General features: G+C 55.8%; 1 protein-coding gene across 5 annotated transcripts in view; it reads right to left on the bottom strand.

Annotated features, from left to right (window-relative positions):
• MINDY4 (MINDY lysine 48 deubiquitinase 4) overlaps window positions 1-21,767 on the bottom strand; it is a 105,310-nt gene that overhangs the window by 8,020 nt on the left and 75,523 nt on the right. For 2 of the 5 annotated variants that reach the window (XM_041728087.1, XM_041728088.1), the window contains 4 exons: window positions 12,042-12,105; window positions 8,701-8,862; window positions 2,304-2,484; window positions 1,704-1,776 (listed from right to left, as the gene is read on the bottom strand). In XM_041728087.1, the coding sequence (XP_041584021.1) occupies window positions 1,704-1,776; window positions 2,304-2,484; window positions 8,701-8,862; window positions 12,042-12,105 (480 nt within the window). Of the gene's footprint in view, window positions 1-907; window positions 1,038-1,703; window positions 1,777-2,303; window positions 2,485-5,007; window positions 5,086-8,700; window positions 8,863-12,041; window positions 12,106-21,767 lie in introns of those variants that run through there. The other 3 variants (XR_005983578.1, XR_005983579.1, XR_005983580.1) reach the window with 3 other exon arrangements.

The following is a 21,767-nucleotide window of genomic DNA, read 5'->3' as shown; positions in this document are numbered from 1 at the left end:
CGGACTGAGCTCCCTGACAGACCAGAGCCCTGAGTCATTGTCAAGCATTGGACAGTTAGGGCTGAGCCCAGAAAGTCCAACTCACTGGCTGAGTCCTGCAGTGGAACCGTCCTTGGGCAAAGAGGAATTATTCCAGATGGGGCCGTTGGAGAAGCGCTGGGTGGCGGTCTCCTCAGATGGAGGCCTCCAGGGTCGGGGAGGTGGGCGGAGCCTGTGCCCAGGGTGTGGTCCACAGCCCCGCTTGGGAGGCCCACCTGCAGGAAGGATGCCCTGTGGCCTCCCACCCTGGCCTGCGAAGGGTGCCAAGGCCAGTGTCACCTCTTTTTTCCAATGCTGCCCTTCTCTCATCACCTGGAATGAGTGGCCCTTTGTACATGAAAGGAAAGCGACCTGCATGGGCCTTTAATCCTCCCGACGAAAGAAAAGCCAGCACATGACCCCACAAGAATGCTTTGTCCCTGGCTTGGTGGGCGGGTAGGCGGACAGACGAACAGATGGACGATGGGGCATAATGAGGATGTCCCAACGTCTCCTGCATCCCTACCTGGTGTCGCCACTGTGACCGTGGCTCCAGTCAAGGGCTCACTAGCCTACGGGTGGGCAGCACCCCGAGGCTGCAGGCGAACCTCCGATGGTCAGAGCCCCAGGGCCCAGCATCGTCCCTGTCCTCCACCCCAAGCCGATCTCTTCAGAGTCGGGGACACAAGGTTCTGCCTAAGGCCACGAGGCCTGGGCGGTTCACACAGGACCAATGAGAGCTGTTTACAAAGCACCAGCAGTATACCCAGCGCTCTTCAGAACCCTGGGCTTGGCTCTCCCAGCTGACAGTGTGACAGACAGATAGGTGAAGTCTAACAGCTCATGGCCAGAAAGCAGAAAGGACCGGAAGTCTAGAAGCCTTACTTACCACATGGGAGTCATAGTGCTTCCCCAGGAGGAGGCACTGGGATGCACACCTGCTCCTGCCACTGTGGCTCCTGGAGGCTCCTGAGTCCTCCAGTCATAACCCAATGGCTCTGTGAAGGGCCTGCCTGAGGCTGGTGGGGAAAGGAGCCAGAGCTACAACCCCAGAGCCCTCCAGAGTACTGTTCCCCGCCCTGGGACCTGGTCAGTGGGCTCCTGAGTGAGGTGACCCCAACTCACCCCAAGCCTGAGCTGGATTAGAGGAGTCAAGGGCCCCCATCCCTGTGTCTGCTCGGGGTTCAGAGGGCCCAACCCACACCACAGGATGACTGGGGCCTCTCCCCCCTGATGCAGAGGGCACGCCATCTCAGAGCTACGCCCTGGGGGCCATAGGCCCTCTCATCTCCCTGTCCTGTTCAGACACTGCCCCCTGCCCCTCCCCCACCTGTACCCCTACCTGTCCTTCCTGACTGGGCCTCACTGCCATGAGCAAGGAGGGACCCCAAGAGGCACCTACTCACACCACCATGCGTATCATAGGGCAATCTCAGGAGCTGTCTGAAGACACGTCGCCTCACAGATCACATGCCTCTCCACTTAGGCCACAGAGACCACAGAATGCTACATACAAACAGGCCCCGAGCCCCGCGTCTTTCCCTTCTGCGGAGGTCCTGCCTCACTACGGACTGGTAGTTGGGGCAATCCAGAAACACGTCCTCCTCCCCGCAGGTCTGACGACTTCCAACCACCACACCTCCCAGCCACTCAGGTGAGCTTCCCGAGCCAGAGACCTGACTCACCTGGTTCTGATGCAGAGCTCAAGGGGCGGGATGAGGTCATTGTCTTTGTCCTCAGGGACGGTCTGGGTGGTGTCTGTGGGCCAGGAGAGAGAGGCATCAGCCCGGGGCCTGAGCTTCCTTTAAGGTCGGCACCCATGACCCAGCTCCCAGCACCTGCCCCACTTCTCATCATGGCTGGACCCATCCTTGCTCCTGCCCATTGGTTCTCTCCTGGACCACAGCACTCCTCATGGCCTCCCGCCTCCACTCCACTCGCCTGCTCCCCGTCAGCCACTAGAAGAGTTCTTTCTAAAAACACATCTGATCCCACCACTTTCTTGCTCCAAAACCTTCCATGGCTCCTCAGTGCCTGCCCAAGAAAACCCAAACTTGTCAGCACGGTATTCCATACTCTGCTACCACAGAGTAGGTCTCAACTTCTCCTTACACCTGTAAGGCCATCAGTTTCTCAAGGCCCCGCTCTGGCTCCTCCTGTAGGAGGAGCACAACACACAGTCTCTGATCCCCCCAGTCCAGACACAGGTCTGCGGGTCTGCGCTCTTCTGTGACTGCCCAGAGGATGCGTGAGAGCCAAGAACACAGGCCAGGGGGGCGGCGCACCAACGGTCAGCCGGATCTGCTCCTGCTGGTTGGCCAGACCATCGTAGTAGTACAGGTCGAAGAGCCTCTCGGCCCTCCAGTCTCGCAGGAGCTCGAGCTGCAGGCTGAAGAGGACGCTGAAGTGGCTCTCACTGCACACCACCCAGATGGGGAACCTCGGCGTCTTCAGGAAGCAGCCCACCTGGGAGAGGGAAAGGGAGAGGGAGCAGATACAGAGGCCTGTGTTAGCCTCAGGGAAAGGGCCCGAGCATCCTCCATCTAACCCAGGGTTGGGCTGGGGTCTCTCTGGGTCTCTCCGAGAGACCTGCTGGGGATCACGGCTCTTGAGCCATGCTGAGAGCCCCTTGCACTGCTTGCAGACACGGACTCATCTCCCAGAGCCATCCCCACCACTCTCAAGGCATTTCCCTCACACACGGTAATTGCCTTAAGGTGCCCCAGCCTGAAAGCCGGGCATCCCCACTGCTTCTTCTCCCACACCTAGCTGGCTCACAGTGCTGCCCATCTTGCCTCCAGAAGCTCCCCTGCAGCCAGCCGCTCCTCCCCAAACAATGACCTCCTGATTGTTCCACACCCCCACCCCGCAGCTGCACCAGCCTCTTACCAGCCCTCAAGCATGCCAGCATGGCAGGCCCCTGTGCCTGTGCATCCACTGTCCACCACCTAGAGCACTGCGTGGAGGAGACACCTCTCCTCCCCTTCGGTCCTGCATCACCCAAATGACCCAAACAGGGAGCACAAATCACCTCCCTCTGGCTCTCGGGTGGGGGGTTACTAGGAAGTAGGTACTAGGAAGCAGGTACTAGGTACCAGGTACCAACCTGCAGTGCATTACTGCCTCACCCGGCTGCGCCAGCCTGCCCCCTGCACACTGGACTATGCCCTTAGCACCGAACGCTGGGGTTATAAGTCAACATAAGCAAATGTTTGACAAATGCAGGTCCTCATGCATGACGTGGAACTCGAACTAGATAGGACTTTACCTTGAAGAGAGGTGGGTTTGGAGCCATGGGGAAAAGGGAGAGAGGGCCTCTGGGTGAGCAGTCTTTGGTGGGGGGGTTTCCAGGAAAGAATGTCCAGAGACATCCAGGGACTAGCAGGGTATTAGGGAAAGAGCACAGGGGATGGAGAGGATAAGAAGCTGGGACTTTCTGATGACTCTCTGAGAAAGCTCCTCAAGGAGGACTTCTTCCATGGCAGAGGAGTGTTTGTGGAAGGCAGATGGCATGGAGCATGCCCTAGGACCCTCAGTGCTGCTGCTGTTCAGGGTAGAGGAGTGACAGGAACCCTCTGCGAAGTCCAGCTCAGGGGCCTGGCACGCTCTACCCCTTGGGCCAGCCATCCCTCTATGTGCTCTCTCCCTGTCACCTGTGCCTCCCTGGGGCGGCACCTCTCCCAACCCTAGGCCCTGGTTTAGTCAGCTCTGTGCATGCCATGGGCCAGGCTGATTCTGGCCTAATCCCCACCAGCCCCAGGGAGATGTTTGCATGCTCAGGTATTTACAGCCACAGCCTGCGGATTAAGGAAAGAATGGGAATTATTTTTCCAGTGGGGAGAAGGGCATACTTTCTCTGGCCTGTCACAGAAGAGTGGCCGAGCAGTCTTCCTGGGGCCCCTCGGAGCCCTCCTGGGAGCAGACTCTGTGCTGGGGTGTCTCAGACAGGGGGGCTGTGCTCAGAAGGCCCTGAACCAGGTCCCTGGTAAAAGACTTGCCCATAAACAGCTGCCTCCTCCAGAGGGCCAAGCATCCTGCCCCGCCCCCACCTGGCCAGTAGGGCCCTCACCCCAGCCCCTTGTGACATTAAAACGTGACTACAGAGCTCTCTTGGTGGATGTGGGGGAATTAGATGCCTTAGAGACGGGGCTGGACGTGCCTAAACCCTACTGCAAACTTGGCTCCTGTTCCAGGCTCAAAAGAGGCTTTTCTGGCGAGGGCCTCACCTCGAACAGTGAGCCTTCTTGGGGACCCAGGGCTCGTTTGCTGCAAGGAAAAGAGCTGTGCAACCTGCCAGGGGGCAGGCGTCTACATAATCAGCCACCCTGAATTTTCCAACAGAGGGACAAAAGGGCAGCTTGCCATTTATTTATTCAATGGTCAAAAGATTACAGGCAAAAAAAAGCTGCCCAGAGACTTTATAAATGAGTTTTCTCATTCAGGAGCCCCCTCCAAGTGGATGACATTTTCCAAAGATGAAATTCGCTTCCTCTGGGTTTGGAGGTAGCTGGCTGAAGGCCCTGGGGTGAGGAGGGAAGGTGGGGGGCACACTTCCTTCGGTACAGTCTCAGGCTTGCTCCTGGCAGAGGTGCATACGGCACCATTAGGAATCACATGTAAAGGGGGATTCTTTTTTTTTTTTCTTTTAAAGATTTTACTTATTCATTCATGAAAGACACACACACATAGAGAGGCAGAGACATAGGCAGAGGGAGAAGCAAGCTCCATGCAGGGTGCCTGACATGGGACTCGATCCCCAGACTTCAGGATCACACCCTGAGCCAAAGGCTCAACCGCGGAGCCACCCAGGCATCCCAAAGGGGGATTCTTAAATCCCTTTGCAGAGGTGAGGTGAGTGACGGCCCCACACCCAGCTGTGGACCGCCAACTTAGAGGCCCTAATTTGAAAAAATCAATGTTTGGTTGCTGGCAGTCACAGTCACCACCTGTCATCTCCAAGGGTAACTGTCATTCACTGTCATGACTTACGCTTCGGTCCCAGGCACTGTGCTCGACCATGGGGGTACAGCAAAGGAGGAAACAAGGCCAGTCTTGTCCTCAGGGGGGCTCACCAGATTCATGGGAATGACAGAGAGTAAACAAATAGTCATACAGAGACGTTTGCACTGCACTGCCCTGAATCTACGGTGCAAGCAGAGTCACCTTAATTGTTTGTTTCACTAAGAAAGAAAGCTGGCCATCAAAGTCTGACACGCCCTCGACTGCAAGAGTGCCTCCAAATCTCAGAAACACTCAAAAGTGTGCAAAGTTTGCATCTCAAAAGCAATGAAACGGGACACTTGGAATGAGGAGGCGGCCTAGGAAGGAAAGCATGATGGTTCCATGATGGAGAAGGACAAAGTGGCAGGGGACCATGAGAGTGGACCCCTCTTTAGATGGCTGATTAGGTCAGGAGAGGCTTCCCTTGAGAAGTGACAGTTAAGTCAAAAGATGAAGGGATGAAACAACAGGGACAGCGCTCGTGGGGCCTTGCAGATTGTGCTAAGTTCAGGGTTTCGGTCTCTGCATTAGTTAGCTGGGGCCGCCATGACAAAGTCCCACAGACCCGGTGGCTCAAACAACAGAAATTTGTTTCCTCGCAGTCCTGGAGGCTGGAAGTTCCAGATCCAGGGGTGGGCAGGACTGGTTTCTCCTGAGGCCTCTCTGCTTGGCTTGCAGATGACCGTCTCCACTGTGTGTGTCTGTGTCCTAATCCCCTCCTCTTGTAAGGACGCTAGTCAACTGGATTCAGGGTCACGCAGATGACCTCATTTTAACATAATAACTTCTTCAAGGCCCTGCGTCCAAATACAGTCACATTCTGAGGTACTGGGTGTTGGTGCTTCAATATGTGAATCTGTGAGGGGATACCATTCAGACCCCAATGGCCTCAGAGGTTGGCAAAACCACCGACAGGAGGGAAGCAAACAATGATGTGATTCAGTCTACTCTTTTAAAGACCACACTGGCTTCAGTGAAGGACCAGAAGGGGGTGGAGACAGAGGCCAGAGGCGTCACAGGTGTCCAGACCAGCACCTGGTGGCTTGGACCGTGGCAGAAATGGACAAACTGGAGAAAGGACTCCGGGTAAGAGTCACGTGACCTCCTGGTGGTTCAGGCATGCTCCTGGGTTTGAAAAAGTTGGTGCTATTTGCAGAGCGGGTGGGAAACGGGAGGAGGACGCTGCTGGCAGAGCTCTTCCTGCCAGGTTTAGTCTCTGCTCAGGTCCCTTCACGGGGACAGCAAGGAATGTGCCCTGCAGGGCATGGGAGAAAGGCTGCAGTTAAACACCTGGTCCCACGCTGTCCTTTCCTGGACTGCCAGTCCCCGCCTCACCCCCCACCACAATCACCTTGAGTCAGCGGGGGTTGGCCTTCCAATTGCAACCCCCTATGTGAGCTCTGTGGTGGCAACAGTGAGGTGCAATTCAGGTGGGCAAGACCGGCCCCCAGGGGTCATGGAGAGCCAGTGGAGGTCCAGGACGGACAGCCAGGCTGGGGCGGGAGGCTGGCTAGTTCAGCAGGAGTGCGTTTCTCGGCCCAGAGGCTCCTCTGCTTCCCCAGCAGGCACATCCGGAGTGCGGGTCATCTCATACGCTCACTGATGGGCAGGCCCTCCCTTACCCCCAGCGCACACACACTCAGTGAGGGCCCCAGAATCAGGCTCCCAGCTAGAGCCTGTAGTGAGAAGCCCCGGACAGGCTGAACAGCAGGCAGGCCCACTTCTGCCTTCTGTGAGAGAGAGTCTAAGCCTTACAAGAATAGCCCCACTGTGGATGCCAATCCCCCGAGCTGTCCCAAGTACCAGATCTTCCCCACGGCCACACTGGTGCTGCCCAGCAGAGGGGGACCAGGTCTGAGCGTGGATGCCAAACCTCCTGGATTCCTCCCACACCCAACACGGCCAACCATGTAGAACCAGAGGAATTCAGTGACAGAAGGGATGGCAGGTGGTGTCAACGGAGAGGACAGGCTTTGTCTATGCTGCCAGACCTCTACCTTCTCCTTCAGAGGCCCAGTCCTCAGTGAGCTCTGGGGAAGAGGGTCGGCCTGAGGGTCCTTCCTTAGAGAGCTTGCAGCCCCAAGGCAGAGGAGCAAACATCCTCTTGCTGCAGAAAGATACAAGCCGCAGTCTTCGGTCAAGCATATAACAGCAAAGGGGGATCTGTGTGGAGTCAAGAATTTGGAAACTTGCAGGGCCTGAACTTCTTCAATCAGCATTTTATTCCAAGGGAAGGACGACCCCCAACTGATGTTCCCATCAATTACCCTCCACAGACCGAAGGAAAATAGTTTACTTTTTGACCAACGCCCTCAACACAGAATGAAACCAGGGCTCCTGGTAAGCCTGGGGATTCCACGAGCCTGGCCAAGGTTACCTCTCTCAGCCCATGGAATTTTGGGCTGAATGTTTTCAGAGCCCACCCAGGGCTGGATGCTCAGGGGCCCCGGTGCTTCTCCTGGGCCACGTGGCCACATTCCTGGGCTCCCTCCTGACACCAGTAAATCAGGGAGGGAACCACTATCCTTCTTTTCTCCCTAAGGCTGTGGAGACCATGAGTTGGCTTTCTGTCCTTGGGGGTAGGATCTGGGGACGCCGGCGCACCACATGTTCCATTAGCAACAGGACAGCACACCTGAACTTGTGACATGAGAGAAGGGCACCATGAAACCAACCAGAAAACAATGTCTTCTCTGAAGATACAAAAACCGAGACTCACAGAAGGTCTAGCAGCAAGCTAGGACAGGGGCCAGTGCCAACCTCGTAGAGACATGCAGCCACCCTACCCTGCCCAGCTTCACAGAGGCCTAGCCCTTTCCAAGACCCTGGCTGCAGGGACAGAGGAGAGAAAGGGACCCGTACACCAGCAAACAGTGTACGGGCCTGTTAGGGGTTGAACTGGGCCCTCAAAAAGATATGTGGAGATCCTAGCCCCCAGAATGTGACCTTACTTGGAATTAGAGTTGTTGTAGGTGTAACTAGTTAAGAGGAGGTTAGTGGAGGAGAGCAAGCCCTTAGCTCCACGTGACCAATGTCCTTATAAGGAAAGGAGAAGGCACATGGGGAGAAGATGGCTGTGGGATGACAGATGGGAGAGATTGGACTGGTGGACCCACCAGCCAAAGAATGATGCCAAGGATCGCCAGAGAACAGCAGCAGTTGGAAGGGATGAGAGTGGATTCTCCCAATGGGTTTCAGTGGGGACACAGACTTGCTGACATCTTGATTTTAGACTTCAGCTGTGCGAACTTCTGCTCCAGGACAAATCTCTATTGTTTTAAGCACCCAGTTTGTGGTGCTTTATTGTGGCGGACCTAGGAAGCTCTGACAAGGCCTGAAACTTTCGATCCCATCCTTAGAGAAGACCCCATTCCCCTGCCTCCAGCCAGCACACACATACACCCTGCCTCTGCTCGGACCCCCAGTCACACTGTAAATCCCTAGGAGTCCCTTTGAAACCACCTTTCCCAGAACACGGTTTGGGCTGGCTTTGGGCACGAATTACATGCCAGTACTCAATGGCAGTGAGGTTAGACTTCTTCCCAAACCTTCTGTGATTGAGAATGGACCAAATTCTGCCCAGCTCTGGGAACCTGAGTTGAACTTCCTTTCCCCCGCCTTCCTTCTCACTGTCCCAGGGAGCGGCGCCCCTCCATCTCCGGAGACTTGAGCTCCCAGTACCTGGCACACATTGTAGTGCTCAAAGAGAGATAAGAATCCAATGTCGCTGCGTGCAGCAATGCCTTTGAGTAGCGTGATGTTCCCGTTCCCAGAATCCAGCTCAACCACGTCGTTGAAAACATTGGACACAGCTTTCCCGGTCAGGAGCAGATTGACAAGTTCCTGTAGATGAAAGAAAGGGGAAAGGCTTGTTCAGGGTTGATCGGGAACAAGAAAAAAAAAAAAAAGGTGAAAAAGGAAGGAAAGCAAGGAGGGAGAGAGACCAAAATCACAGGGGGCTGGGCCTTCGGGTTCCCACCAGCCCGCAGGGAAAGCTGCCAGCGGTTCCCAGCCAAGCGACCCTCGGAACTCATCGTGATCTTTACTTCATGGGCGTTCACTGGATGACAGGTGTGCACAGGCCCCTATCCCGAGCCCTGGGTGGCAGCAGGAAAGTGGGGGTGTCCTGCTGGAGGGAAAGAATGGCTCCCAATCTCGGGCATCCGGGTCTAGGGCAGGGATCAGGTGCATCCCTGTGCGGCTGAAACACAATGTAGGATGTGACTGGGACTATAAAAAATGTGTGCTCGGAGCACTCCGGGGCCAGGCGGGCACGGGACCACATGGCTGAGTCAGAGCCACTTTGTAGAGAAGCCACATTTGGGTGGGTCTTGAAGGATGGCATTTTTTTTTTCATAAACTTTTGTATTTTGAAATAATTTTAGACTCAGAAGAATTTGTAAAAATAGTACCGAGTTCCTGTGCACCCTTCACCCAGCTTCCCCCAACGATAACATCTTACACAACCAGCACTGGTTATCAACACCAGGAAGCAGACAATGGGGCAAACACCAAGAATGCAACTCTAGGCCTTATTTGGATTTCATAGGCGATGCGGGGTCTTTGAGCAGGAAGGGAGAGTGGAAGCCTGCAGAGGCAGACAGGTGGAGGTGGCGGGGAGCCCTGGTCTGGGTTCTAGATCTGCCCCTGCCCTCGTTGGCCGAGCGCCATCACGCACTCGTTGGCCATGTGACTTGTGCTGCACAGCCAAGAGGCCAACAAGCCCGCTGACCCCGGAACCAGGAGACCAGTGACCTGTGGAGCCCTGTTCCTCTGGTGGTCTCCTTCAGCCAGAGCCTTCTGCATCAAGGTGGCAGGAGAGGATTTACCAAGCTACACAGCTAGTTAGTAACAGAGCTGGACTTCCACCCACATTTTCAGGCTCCCTGCCTGGTGTCCTTCCCTCACCCCTCATGTGTTACCCTCAGGGTAGCCCCTGGCCAAGGAAGGTCCCAGATGAATGGTGGCCACTATGAGCCTGCCGCACAGCTGAGGAAGGATCTGAGTGAGCCCAGCCTTGGCACTTGGGCGGGTGGGACCCTCTGTCAGGCCCATCCTGTCAGGACTGGTGTGCGTGGAAGGCCAGCAGGCAGCAGTCGCCCCCACGTTATGTGGGAATAGCCGTGATAGCCCTTTCCCAGCATAAACTCTGGAGGGAAGAGTTCACAGAAGTGTTTTCCCCTGAATTGTAACAGCCATGCCCCAGTTAATAAATCCCTCCGTCAACACCAAGACCCCTGCCCCGGTGACAGTAAAAGAGGCCCCCTCTGATGGCCACGGAGGGAACCCCATTGGAGGGAGATAGCGAAAGGGCCCCATTGTGTCCTTACAGAGGAAATGAGAAAGAATTTGGAGGAAATGTCTGCTCTGAGATACTGCACCTCAGGGGCAGTGGCCCCGCTAAGAAAGGCGCGGCGTTTTTCAGATGGGTTCGAGTTTTCCCATGTGGTTCTCAGGGGAAGAAAAAGGTTCTTGCTCCCCATCTGTCTCAAACCCTCCTCAGCACAAGGAAGCCCACTTGAAATGGGGAAGGCAGGGGAAATAGGCTGCTCCCTGCCCCAAGACTCAAAATCACGCCGTGGCAGAGCATACTGGTCATGGAGACCCTTGCTATCCAAAGTGTGGTCCATGGACCAGCAGCATCCCCTCTGGGAAGCCTGGGAGAAATTCAGAACTTCAGGCTCCAGGCCAGACCCACTGAATCTGAGCCTGCTCTTCCACAGGACTCCCAGGGGATTCATGTGCATGCACGTCAAAGTTCAAGAAGCAATGCTTTATGGGCACCTGGGTGGCTCAGCGGTTGAGCATATGCCTTCAGCTCAGGGTGTGATCCAGGTCCTGGGATGGAGTCCTGCGTTAGGCTCCCTGTGAGGAGCCTGCATCTCCCTCTGCCTGTGTCTCTACCTCTCTCTGTGTGTCTCTCATGAATAAATAAATAAAATCTTAAAAAAAAAAAAAAGCAGCAGCAGCAATGGTTTAGTCCATGCTCTTTGGTCTACAAAAGAAGGAACTGGGGCTTAGGGAGAGGAAGAAGATCAGCCCAGCTCATTCATGTGTGAAACAGTGAACATGGCTCAGAACCAGCCCAAGATTCCGGTCCAGCATCTTTTACACACCCCCTTGGCTGTCCACGCCTGCTTATACGTCTCTTTTTGCCTGCTGAGGGAGAAGCTCCCACCAAGAAGACAGGCCCCCCAGAGAGGGCATGAGGCCATCCCAGGTAGATAGGAAGGCAGCTGCTCACCCTGAGGACTTCCTCTAGGAAGGTGGGCATCAGCCAACTCAGCAGCCCCCTCAGCTTCCCGGCATAAACCTCAGACCCCGAGCTGGCCCCTGCCTGGTACCTGGCTATGTTGGCAGAGCAGACACAAGTAAGCCAGGACCCTCAGGACAACTGGGTCCTCGGTTGCGCCCAACAGACTCCACAACTCTGCCTAGCCTGTCTGTGCTATACGTGCTGCTCCGTGTGCATCAAGGGTCAGACATAACTATGGCCTGGTGGCCGTTCTGGTGGCCTGGCCATGCAGAGAAAGGCACAGATGGAAGCCAGGTGCAGCATCTGGTGCCTCATCCTAATGCTCCCTGATAGGATCAGGAGCAGATCTCCTCCCTGGTATCATTGGCTGTCTGGTGGGAGGATCGATGACGTGTGTAAGCGTTCCCCCTGCCCCATGAGACCCCTCAAGGTCTCTCGTGAGGCTGCAAAGGTGAGGGTCATTGCCAATATGGTGCCCTGTGCAAACATAAAAGGTGCCACGGGGCTCTGACTGGGGCTCTGGGCTGTGAGGCGCCTGGCTCTGTCCTTTGCATACCCTGCAGTGCCAAGCACACAGATGAGGCACAGCAAGTTCTCCAGAAGTGGAAGCTGAACTGAGTGGCCTTTCAGGGTCTCCTTGACAGTGAAGTCCAGCAGAGGCTGGCACGTGAAAGCTGCTTGGAGAAGGATGGCAGGGGCCAAGCAAGAAGGCAGGAGGAAGGAAAAGAAGTGCCCTGCTGCCCAGCGCCCCACTGCACTCCCTGACCTGGGTGCAGTATCCATGTGCTCCAATCAGGTGGCTGGTGGGGACATCAAAGTCTTGGCGGACACTAGAAAACACAGAAGAGGTGGTATTAGCATACCTCTGCCTGACTCAGGCCTCCTGGGCAAACCTCACTGGGGGACCAGGGGCTCCCTCGGGTTCCAGGCTGAGGCCCAGAATTCTGGATCTGGGGGCAACTCAGGGCTCTGCAGCGCATGCTCACTCTGCTCTGGGCAATGGACTCCATCTGGCTTCACCGGGGCCACCACCAACATGCAGAAGAGTGATGCAAGCATGACACAGCAGAGAGGCCCCTGAATTTGGGATCCAGCATCCCAAACTGCCATTTACCAAAGTGGGAACTGGAACTGGGACAGCCCCTTCCATCTCCCGGCCTCAGTCTGTGAGCCCGCTCAGTGGGATTGATGGTCTCTAACACCTGCTAGAATCCTAATACAACAGCTGCCACCACCTGGGCATGGGCCTCATACCAGGCCCTCTACATGCATAATTCCCCAAATGCCAAGAGGAAACCAAAGCTCAGAGAAGTACTGACTTGCCCAGGGCACTGGGTGTATGGGCTATGGAGCTGGTGGGGGACCCAGCAGCCAGCCTTAAGGCCTGTGCTCTCCTGACCCCAGGTCACTACAATGGCTCTACCATCAGAAGGGGGCCCCCCAAAAGACATGTGGTGAAAAGCCCCTTTGCCAAAACACATCCCTCACACCAGAAAAAAAACGATTTCTTAGGGCAGTATGGAGCTGGGGACCACATGTCATTGTCGGCAGGGCTCTGTCATATGTGAGGCCAGCACCAGGAGGCAGCCCCACCCATCTCAAAGCTCTCCCACCATCTAGAAAGCCCAGGCCTAGGACACAATTGCTTTTACCTACCCCCACGTAAATCCTTCGGGAGACCAAGTGTTAATTGTTGACCAGAACCGTGGACAGTTGGACAGGAAAGAGCCACCATCTATGGAACGTGCCTGGAGGATGCCAATTACAGCCCTGCCCCCAGCGAAGTAGGATCACTATATTTTATAGACATGGAGAGACGCAGAAGGGCATCGCTGGAGGTGACGGCACGCTGCCAGCCCAGCGCTGTGCCCGTGGCCCGGCCTGCCCCCTCCAGCCCCACCCCAAAGAGACCACAGACAGACAGCCCAGAGGAAAGGGCTCAGCAATCACAATGTTTGTTTTCTCTTTTAGTGGAAGAGAAGAGAAGCCTGGTCTCAATTTTATGCTTTAAATCTAAGATCTGCCATAAGTCCACAAACCTAAAACACCCTGGTCCTGTATCCTTCCCAAACGAGTTTAGAAACTCAAGCTCCATGACCTTTGCTGGAGAAATGCTTTCTTGTGGTTTTTAATAACCGTGGCCAAATGGGGATGGTTTGCGGTCCACACGGCAAGATGGGCCGGGTTGGCACTGCAGGGACCCGGCGGAGAAGTACAGAGGCCTGAGGGTCCTGGGAAGGGCCTGGGAGGCTCACCCATCAGAGAAGCCCAGCAGGCCGGGGAAGGAGCCGGCTGGGGCGCCAAATGGCCAAAGGCAGCGCTCGACTGGCGCTCGTTCAGGCAGAAGAATTGATGGAAACGTTCTGCGCAGCATATATGGGCATCTTCTAAAGGGAAGAAAATAACCTCAAAGGAGCCCTGGGTGGACTGATAATCATCACTGGCTCCGAGCCAGCCCAAAGCTTTCAGAAGCGGTCCGATCTTCATCATCTCACAGCCTCGTGCTCACCCAGCGGGTTTGAGAGCCTGCGTCAGCTGAGAGCGGAGAGACAGGCAGAAAGGACAATGGGAGGAAATGGTAATTGCATCCTTAGGTGCAAACACGATGGGAAATTCAGGAGTGAGCGCTGAGCTTGAAAGGGAGGAACGTCTGCATTTCACATTAGGGCACTCGCAAGACGCCAGGGAGCAGCTTACGGCTTAAGAGATTTACAACTTTGGCAAATCTAGATGCCCAACCTCCCTCTAGGGGAATTCCCTGGAGAGCTGAGTGTGAGGAGTCCTTGAGCAAAGGAAAAACTGGGCTCTGCTCTGCCCAGAGAGAGGGCAGTTCAAAGGGCAGGGCCGTCACCAAGCTGGTGTTCCAGCCCCAGCCAGCCGTGTGGCAGCCAATCTCTCCTCTCCAGGCCTCAGTCTCTCCTCTTGTGACATAAGGCCCTTGCACAAGATGAGTGGTGTTGGGCACCTGGGTGGCTCAATGGTTGAGTATGTGCCTTTGGCTCACGGCAGCATCCCGGGGTCCTGGAATCAAGTTCCACAGGCTCCCTGCTTATCCCTCTGCCTAGGTCTTTGCCTCTTTCTCTGTCTCACATGAATAAATAAATAAAATCTTAAAAAAAAAAAAAAAGATGAATGGTGTTATGGGCTGAGCTGTGTTCCCCCAAATTCCTATGTTGAAGCACCGACCCCAGTACCTCAGGATGTGGCTGTATTCAGAGACAGGGCCTTTAAAGGAGTGATTTAAGATCCCCGAGCCCATCAGGGTGGGCCGGAGTCCAATATGCCTGGGTCCCTGCAAGAACAGGATACCAGAGATACGAGCTCACAGGAGGAAGACCATGTGAGGACACAGAAGCAGGCAGCCACCTCCCAGGCCCAGGAGAGAGGCTGCAGAGGAAACCAACCCTGCTGATGCCTCGATCTTGGACTGCCGGCCCCCAGAATTGTGAGTTTCTGTTGTTTCAGCCACCGAGGCTGTGGTGCTTTGTTATGGCAACCCTAGCAAATTAACACGAGCAGCGTCTGATGTCTGTTTAGACTTAGAGCTCTTTCTTCGAATGTCATCTCCTAGGCAGACACCAAACATATAAGACATAAAGGCAGAGCTGCTCTGGCTGAGGGGTCCCCTCCTTCTCCCTCCTCCAACACCTGTAGCCTCTTGGGGGATCCCCCAGGTCTCCAAGGTCATGCAGCCTCCTGGGAGCAAGTGCTGAATCAGAGGAGGGGTTGCCTGGGCTCTGAGGTCCCCATACTTGCTGGGCTTCTGAGCCACAAGCTGTGATGAACCCTTCCCTGGGATCAATGCCATTCCATCCAATGAGCAGGCTCTGCCTTCCACAGTCCACTTGGGGGACCGGACAACGCTGGGCTCTAAAAAATTCTGCACAGCCCAGGGCCAGCTACTGGGCTAGGTGACAGGAGCCAGGAGGAGCCACAGCCTGATGACACCAGTACCCCACCGAGGCTCTTGGCACTGGAGACCCCTCAGGGAGCAGGAGCTGACCTGGATTTTCATTCCAAGAAGCATAGGGTAGGAGGAGCCTGAATGGATCCACCCAGGGCAGGGACCCTTATGAGGAGGGGCTTGGCCCTGGCTGCCCTGCTACTAACCTCCTCAGCATCCTGAGAGCAAATGGCCAGAACCTGGACCCACGGTTGGAGTGACAGTTCGCCACAGAAGTATCCAGAGGAAGAGGAACAGAGAGCTCTGCCCAGGATGCCAGCAAGGGCTGCTTCTCCCAGCTGTGCCCCCAGCGAGAGCTCCCAGAGACCAGGCACTGTACCAAGACACAGAACAAAGAGGACACTGGGGCTGGCACAGCCCTCAGGGCTCAGCAGTTTGCAGATGGAAAGATGGGTGCCTCGTGAAGGAACACAAGCGGCCCAGGGCTAGTGACAGGTGCCAGCCCGGACTCAGCTACCCAAAGCGGGGCTAGAGCTCCACGGACTCCCTCCAGTCACTCCTCACACGTCTTAGAGGGGCAGCTTTTGAGCTGAGCCACTGAGCAGCTTACAATGCTTGCGCCTTAGAATCTGCAGAACCTACGAGCTCGCTTTCAAACACATCCTCTCCTAAAGCCCCATGAGGCCCGAAGAACAAGAACCACCTAGGGGGATAGTGAGGCCTGGCCAGGAGAAGGGACCTGTGGTCTTGTGATCACACAGCCAGCCAGCAGGCAGGACTGTGTCCCCACACAGAGTCCACTGTGGCCTGAACCATGTCGTGCTCAGCCTGGCTGGCCAACTCCAGGCAGCTCCGAGAGCCTCGAAGCCCCACTCCTGGTCCCACCCGCGCTGGCGGGGGCACGGCTTGTCCCTTCACACTAAAGCCTCCCCAACATGCATCTGAACATGTGAATCTGGGCATCTTGTGCAGAAGTTTCTCAATAAGAAGGAAGTATATGTCTCCATGTCCCAGAGACACGGTTCCTGCCTACAGTCAAAGCCACTCACCTAAAATCAATGTCCGCGAGGTGGAGTCAGTGGCCAGCTCGGCCTCAGACTGGCCGTGTAACCTCAGGCAAGTCCCTGCCTCTCTCTCAGACTGTGTCTTCACTTATAAAAGCAGAGGACTAGAGCGAGGGGTCTCGGGGGACCTTCTGGGATGTGAACAAGTGTGCCTGGTTCGTGACTCTGATGTTGAAAATATCATGCCTAAAATAGGTGGTAATTAACCCAGGAGAATCCGGCCAGCCACCTCCCTTCCACCTGACCCCAGAGCACCGGGCCTCAGGAGCACCACCACACCCTGCTCTGGCTGGTCCTCCCTACCGCCCCCTCCCCTGAGAATCCTATTGATTTGTGAGGACAAACCAATAGTGAGAAGGGCAGCTTGGAACAACTACGAGAACCTGGGCTCCGAAGTCAGGGGGCCCTGGATTCGAATCCAGCCACTTACCAGCTCTCCCCCTTCTGAGCCTGCCTCCCCCTGCAGCAGGGGTGGGATGATGCCTCCCTTTACTATAGACTGCTGTGAGAGTGAGGTGAACTATATAAAGCATCTGGCATTTGGTAAATGTCACTTCCTTTTTCCTACGATAACAACAATAACAACAACTAAAAACACAATGACGGAGAGGTCACGATTCCCGCAACCTCAAACTACTCGTGTGGCAGCCAAGAACCCAGAATAAATGGAGGTCTGCGAGCAGTTGAAAGTAACTATGAATATCTAAAAAGGATTTGGGTAGAGCGGATATTGACTGTTTTCCCAGGAAGGCCTGCAGGGAGTGGACGATGAGTCAGGACACCTGGGTGGCAGGCCCCCACTGCCACCTGCACTTTGGGACCTTCTGCAAACAAACTGCTTTCCATCTCTGGGCCTTTGGCGGGTCACTCCCTGATGGGGATAATGATATGCACCTCAAAGATCTGTTGCAGTAAGGGCCCTGGCCACTCAAGGACCTCACAAACAGCACAGGGCTCCACAGGTTGGAGGGGCTGGCTGTTACTTCTGCTCCCCAGGCAGGGGCCAGGACAGGAAGGGGCTGGGTGTGGACCTGAGGGATGGGGCACAGTGCATGGATGGAGAGAAACGAGTGGGCCTGGAAGAAGGAAGGGAAAGTAGAAGTGTCCAAGGCCTTCCCGAGCTGTCCCCCTCCTCACCACCCACAAGACCCCGCCACCCTGAGTGCTGGCACCTTCCTTCTCAACCAGACCTTGTGCAATGGTTCCCTGCAAACCCCCATCACAGGCCTTTGCCTGCTTTGTTCTTGCGGCCTGCCAAAACCCTTCCCACATATCCCCTCAGAGCCCAGCCGAAAGTCGCCTCTTCCATAAAGCTACTCCCTCACCGCAGGACAGATGTGCCCCACTCTCTCCTGAGCCAGCCCTCTTCCTTAGAGCACCTGCCAATGCTTTTCCTGTGCCTGCCTCATCCCTCTAGGCAGCAAGGACTTTGAGGGCCAGGGTTATGTTGGGTTCATCTGGCCCCCTGGCACCCAGAATTGGACTCTAACTCGGCAGATGCACAGCAAAGGGGCCCTAAATCATGTAAGCCTGGCCCACACCCATCCGAGGAGAAGCTATAAGGAAGGCCCTCATGGAGCAGCCTCCAGAAGCTGAATCCCAGGAGGTGTGCGGAGGCAGGCGGAAGGAAGCATCCCACCCAAGCAACTGAGGTCGGCCTGGAACAGAAGATCCTTCCAAAATAATTCATTGCCTCTCCCTCCTCCCAAGGCCCATCCTCTGTATCTGGACACCCAAGCCCTCCGAGGAACACGGAGGAATGGCTCATGGGTAGGAACGCTAGATGCACTGAGAGTCAGGAGCCTCTCCTAGCTCTGCCGCTCACCCCAGGGTGCTCTGGGCTTAGTCGCCCTCATCTGCCACAGGGGCTCAATGTTCCCGGGCAGACCTACTGCCCTCAACCACACCCCGCTGCCACTCACCAGCCGGGACTTGCCACCTCAGCAGCCTGGGGCCGGGCCTGCTTTGGCCCAGGCCATGCCGGCAGAAATTAAATGGAGAAGGAAGCTGGTGGACAGGCATCTGGTTTGGGATGGGCCTACTTAGGGGTCTTGTTTCCCACCTCTCCTTCTAAGTTGGCAGACACAGCAGGGCAGTGCCTGTCATTCCTCCCCTAGCCCAGGAAGGGCAGGCAGGCATTGAGTCTTAGACTGGAGGCCAGGACACTCAGGCATGGTGTCAACTTGCCACCAACCTGCCCTAATTTCTTAGAGCCTTGGTCCCTTCATCTGTAAAATGGAATAATGGCCCCGGGTCTTTGAGCTGCTCCTTGGGTTGCTACATGCCTTCAAACCCCAGAGTGGCACTGAGGACCCTCCCTGTCTCCTCCACCTGCGGTGAGGCTGGGTCTCCAGCCCCTGCCTCCCAAGGGGTAGGAGGCCCCCACAGGGTCCCCAGAGGGAGCCGCTGAGAGATCTCCAGGACACAGCTCTGGCCCACTGTGGAGGGGACACGGGAGCAGGTGGCCAGAGAGAGGGTCTCCTGTTTCCAGTGACAGAGGTACCTGCAAGCCCTTTGGTACCCGTCACCTTGGTCTCCTCAGACACATTTGCTGAAAGCGCTCACAGGCATGGCCGCCGCCCCAATCTGAATCAAGGTTACAGAGGACTTGGAGGTCACTGAGGAAGTTCCTCTCCTCCTGTTTCCCAGCTATACTCAAAAGATGTTGGCAGGTTAGGCAGGAAAGGCCTGTAGGCCCCCTGTCCTGTCTCTCCTGTTGCATGTGGGAGGCCCAGGTGAGAGAGGCCAAAGGCTTTGTTCAAGGAGCACAAAGCGGCTACTGTGTGGGGCCGGGGTGCCTGGGCTGGGTGCTTCTGTGTGCACCGTGTTATTCTGGGCTGGAGGAGTCCAGGCAGGCGTGCAGGAGGATGGAGGAGGAAGCTGGGGGGTATCCCACCTCCCCCACCCCTGTCACAACAGCATAGCTGGGACCACCAAGAACAGCCTCCTGCTCAAATCCTTATGCCACAAGCCCCTGGCCCAGCCCACGACTGAAGGATCTGGAAGCTTTGTCATTGCTTTTCTTCGTTTCCAACGGGAGCCTGTGGGGGCCTCGATTAAGGTCCAGATCTGACCCACCCCCAAAGTCACATCTACTCTCCTGTTCCTGGACGCCTCCCAAACTCCCAGTTCCTGATGAGACAGCCGTCCCTTTCCCAGGCAGCGTGTGCCCCTCTGTGGGTCCTGCCTGCCTTCTGGGCCCTCCGTGTCCACACGCCCCATGATGGATACAGCCCAGACCTGTGCACCATGAGGTGTCAGGAATGTGTCGTGGCTGCCAGCAGGCCGAGGAGCGCTGGGGAAAGGGTTTCCACGGGGCACCTGGGTGGCTCATCTGGTTAAGCGTCGCCTGTCTCAGCTTGGGTCTTGATCTCAGGGTCCTGGGATGGAGCCCCGTGTCAGGCTCCGTGCTCAGCGGGGAGTGTGCTTCTCCCTCCCCTTCTCCCTCTGCCTCTCCCCCTGCTTAGGCTCTCTCTCTTTCTGAATAAATAAATACAATCTTTAAAAAGGTGGGGGGCTTCCTCTCCACGGGGCTCACTGGAGCCTACCACGCAGCAGGGCCCCCCTGGGAACACAGCTGAGACAGAGGAAAGAAGCATGACGGGACAGAAGGAGGGACACCATGTCCCAAGGACGCTGTCTGATTCCTGGATCCAGCCACTCCTAAAGCTGTGGGCTTTTGATATGAATCAATTAATAGTGCTGTTTTCTGCTTACGTTGGCTAAGAATCAAGTTTCTGCCACTTGCCTTTGCGTTACCAACACTCATGGTTGGCTTTCATTTCAGGGCTATTTCCACAAAGAAATAAACTGTGCTGTTGTTCTTCCTCTCCTGGAGAAAGTTAGAGAGAGCCACAAAGCCACCATGGTGTGGGTACTGCCCTTCACCCTCAGTGCCTGGCTTGGTCTGTTCAAAAATGACCAGCAGATGACAAACTACTACCCATTTTGGACTTTCAAGATTGCCTCTGAATGGCCCCAAGTTGCCCCTGCAATGAATGCCACGGGTCTGAGGCATGAAAAGGGTCTCTTCCCAAACTGTCCCCCCTCTACCACCACCTAGGCCTAAGCCACCCCATGGGCATCTCCGGAGCCCTCCCTTGTGCCAGGACCTGGCTCACTGCTCACTCCCTGGGGCCGGAGCACCCTTGCACTGCATTGTGCAGGTCTGGCTCTGAGCTGGCCTGACCCCAGGGCCCCGAGCATCTTTGGGACTTGTGACAACATGCTGGGGAAAGTTCTAGGCCACACAGTTCAAAAGGCAGTGGTGCTAGGTAAGCATCAAAGCCTGTATGAGATTTACTGTAAGCAACTCAAGATCTTAGGAAGGAAAATAGATGGCTGGAAATCAAGCGGATAAAAATAAAACCTTCACAAGGCTTTGCAGTCGGCCCCAGTAAACAAAACTCAAAGGCCAGCTTCAGTACGGTTATTTCGGCCTCTGAGGGTAAAGTGGCCAGGCTGTGCCAGGCTGCATCCGCATCTGCCCTTGGTGCCCTCACCCTGGCTCCCCCCAGAGCTGGGAACAACCACTGGACAGAAGGCACTGACTTGGGTGCAAGGCCTGCCCCTGGGCCTCGGGGCCCCTGCTAGAGAGGGAGGGACGGCCATGCCCTCAGTCACACACACAATCACACAATCAAGTCACCTTCACACTATCTCGAACATAACCACCAACACCCACATCAACTCACACCCAGCCCCACAACCTCACGGGAGCCCTCATGCACGCTCACGCCGCCACAAGTGCACACGTACTCGCTGTACTTGTAGAGCACTGGAGGCTTGTTCCCAGCCCCCCACTCTGTTTCTCCCGGGCTGCACAGCACATGATCTGGGCGACCGCTCTCCTTGGGCTACCAGGTCATGTTTTCAACTGCCCAAAGTAGTAACAGATCACCCTGAGACGGCATCAAAGGGTTTGGCGACACTGAATCCGAACCTCAGAGCAGGAAGGCCCTCAGGGATCGTCTGGCCCTGCTCCTGTTAAGCTTCTCCAAACAGGGGTCTCCTGGGGCCAGTCTGGGAGACAGGGAGGGGCAGGAAGGGGTCTCCACCTCTCCCCCATTACCACCCCCCCCCCCACTCTAGGCCTGCTGCATCTGCTTTTTATTGAGCTTTGGGATATAGTTTATTTGGGAAAATGTTAGATTTCAGGTTCGCAACTCAAAGAGTTTCAGAAGCACCAGTTTGCCTCCCTCCTGTTAGAGATAAAGGGCCTAAGGCGCAGGCTGGGTCAGCCACAAGCGTGTAGGCAGCCAAGCAGATTGGGGACTCGGGTGTTCGGAAGCTACATCCTAGCCAATGAGGGGGATGCTTTCATGTGAATTGTCACCCACTGGGCTGCCCCGGACAAGCCAATCAGCTCAGCCGGACAAATGGAGACTGTGCTGGATGACATCTGCCCCCATATGCCCCAATGTCCATAAAGAAAAGACTTTGCAAGCTGCTAGGCCCTGCGGCAGGCCAGGATGGGGTGGGCTTTCACAGTCCCAGACTGTTGTCACTACCAGGGGAATCACAG

The sequence above is a fragment of the Vulpes lagopus genome, chromosome 13, assembly GCF_018345385.1.
Source record: "Vulpes lagopus strain Blue_001 chromosome 13, ASM1834538v1, whole genome shotgun sequence".
NCBI classification, from domain to species: domain Eukaryota; kingdom Metazoa; phylum Chordata; class Mammalia; order Carnivora; family Canidae; genus Vulpes; species Vulpes lagopus.
This window is presented reverse-complemented; position numbering and strand designations above follow the sequence as displayed.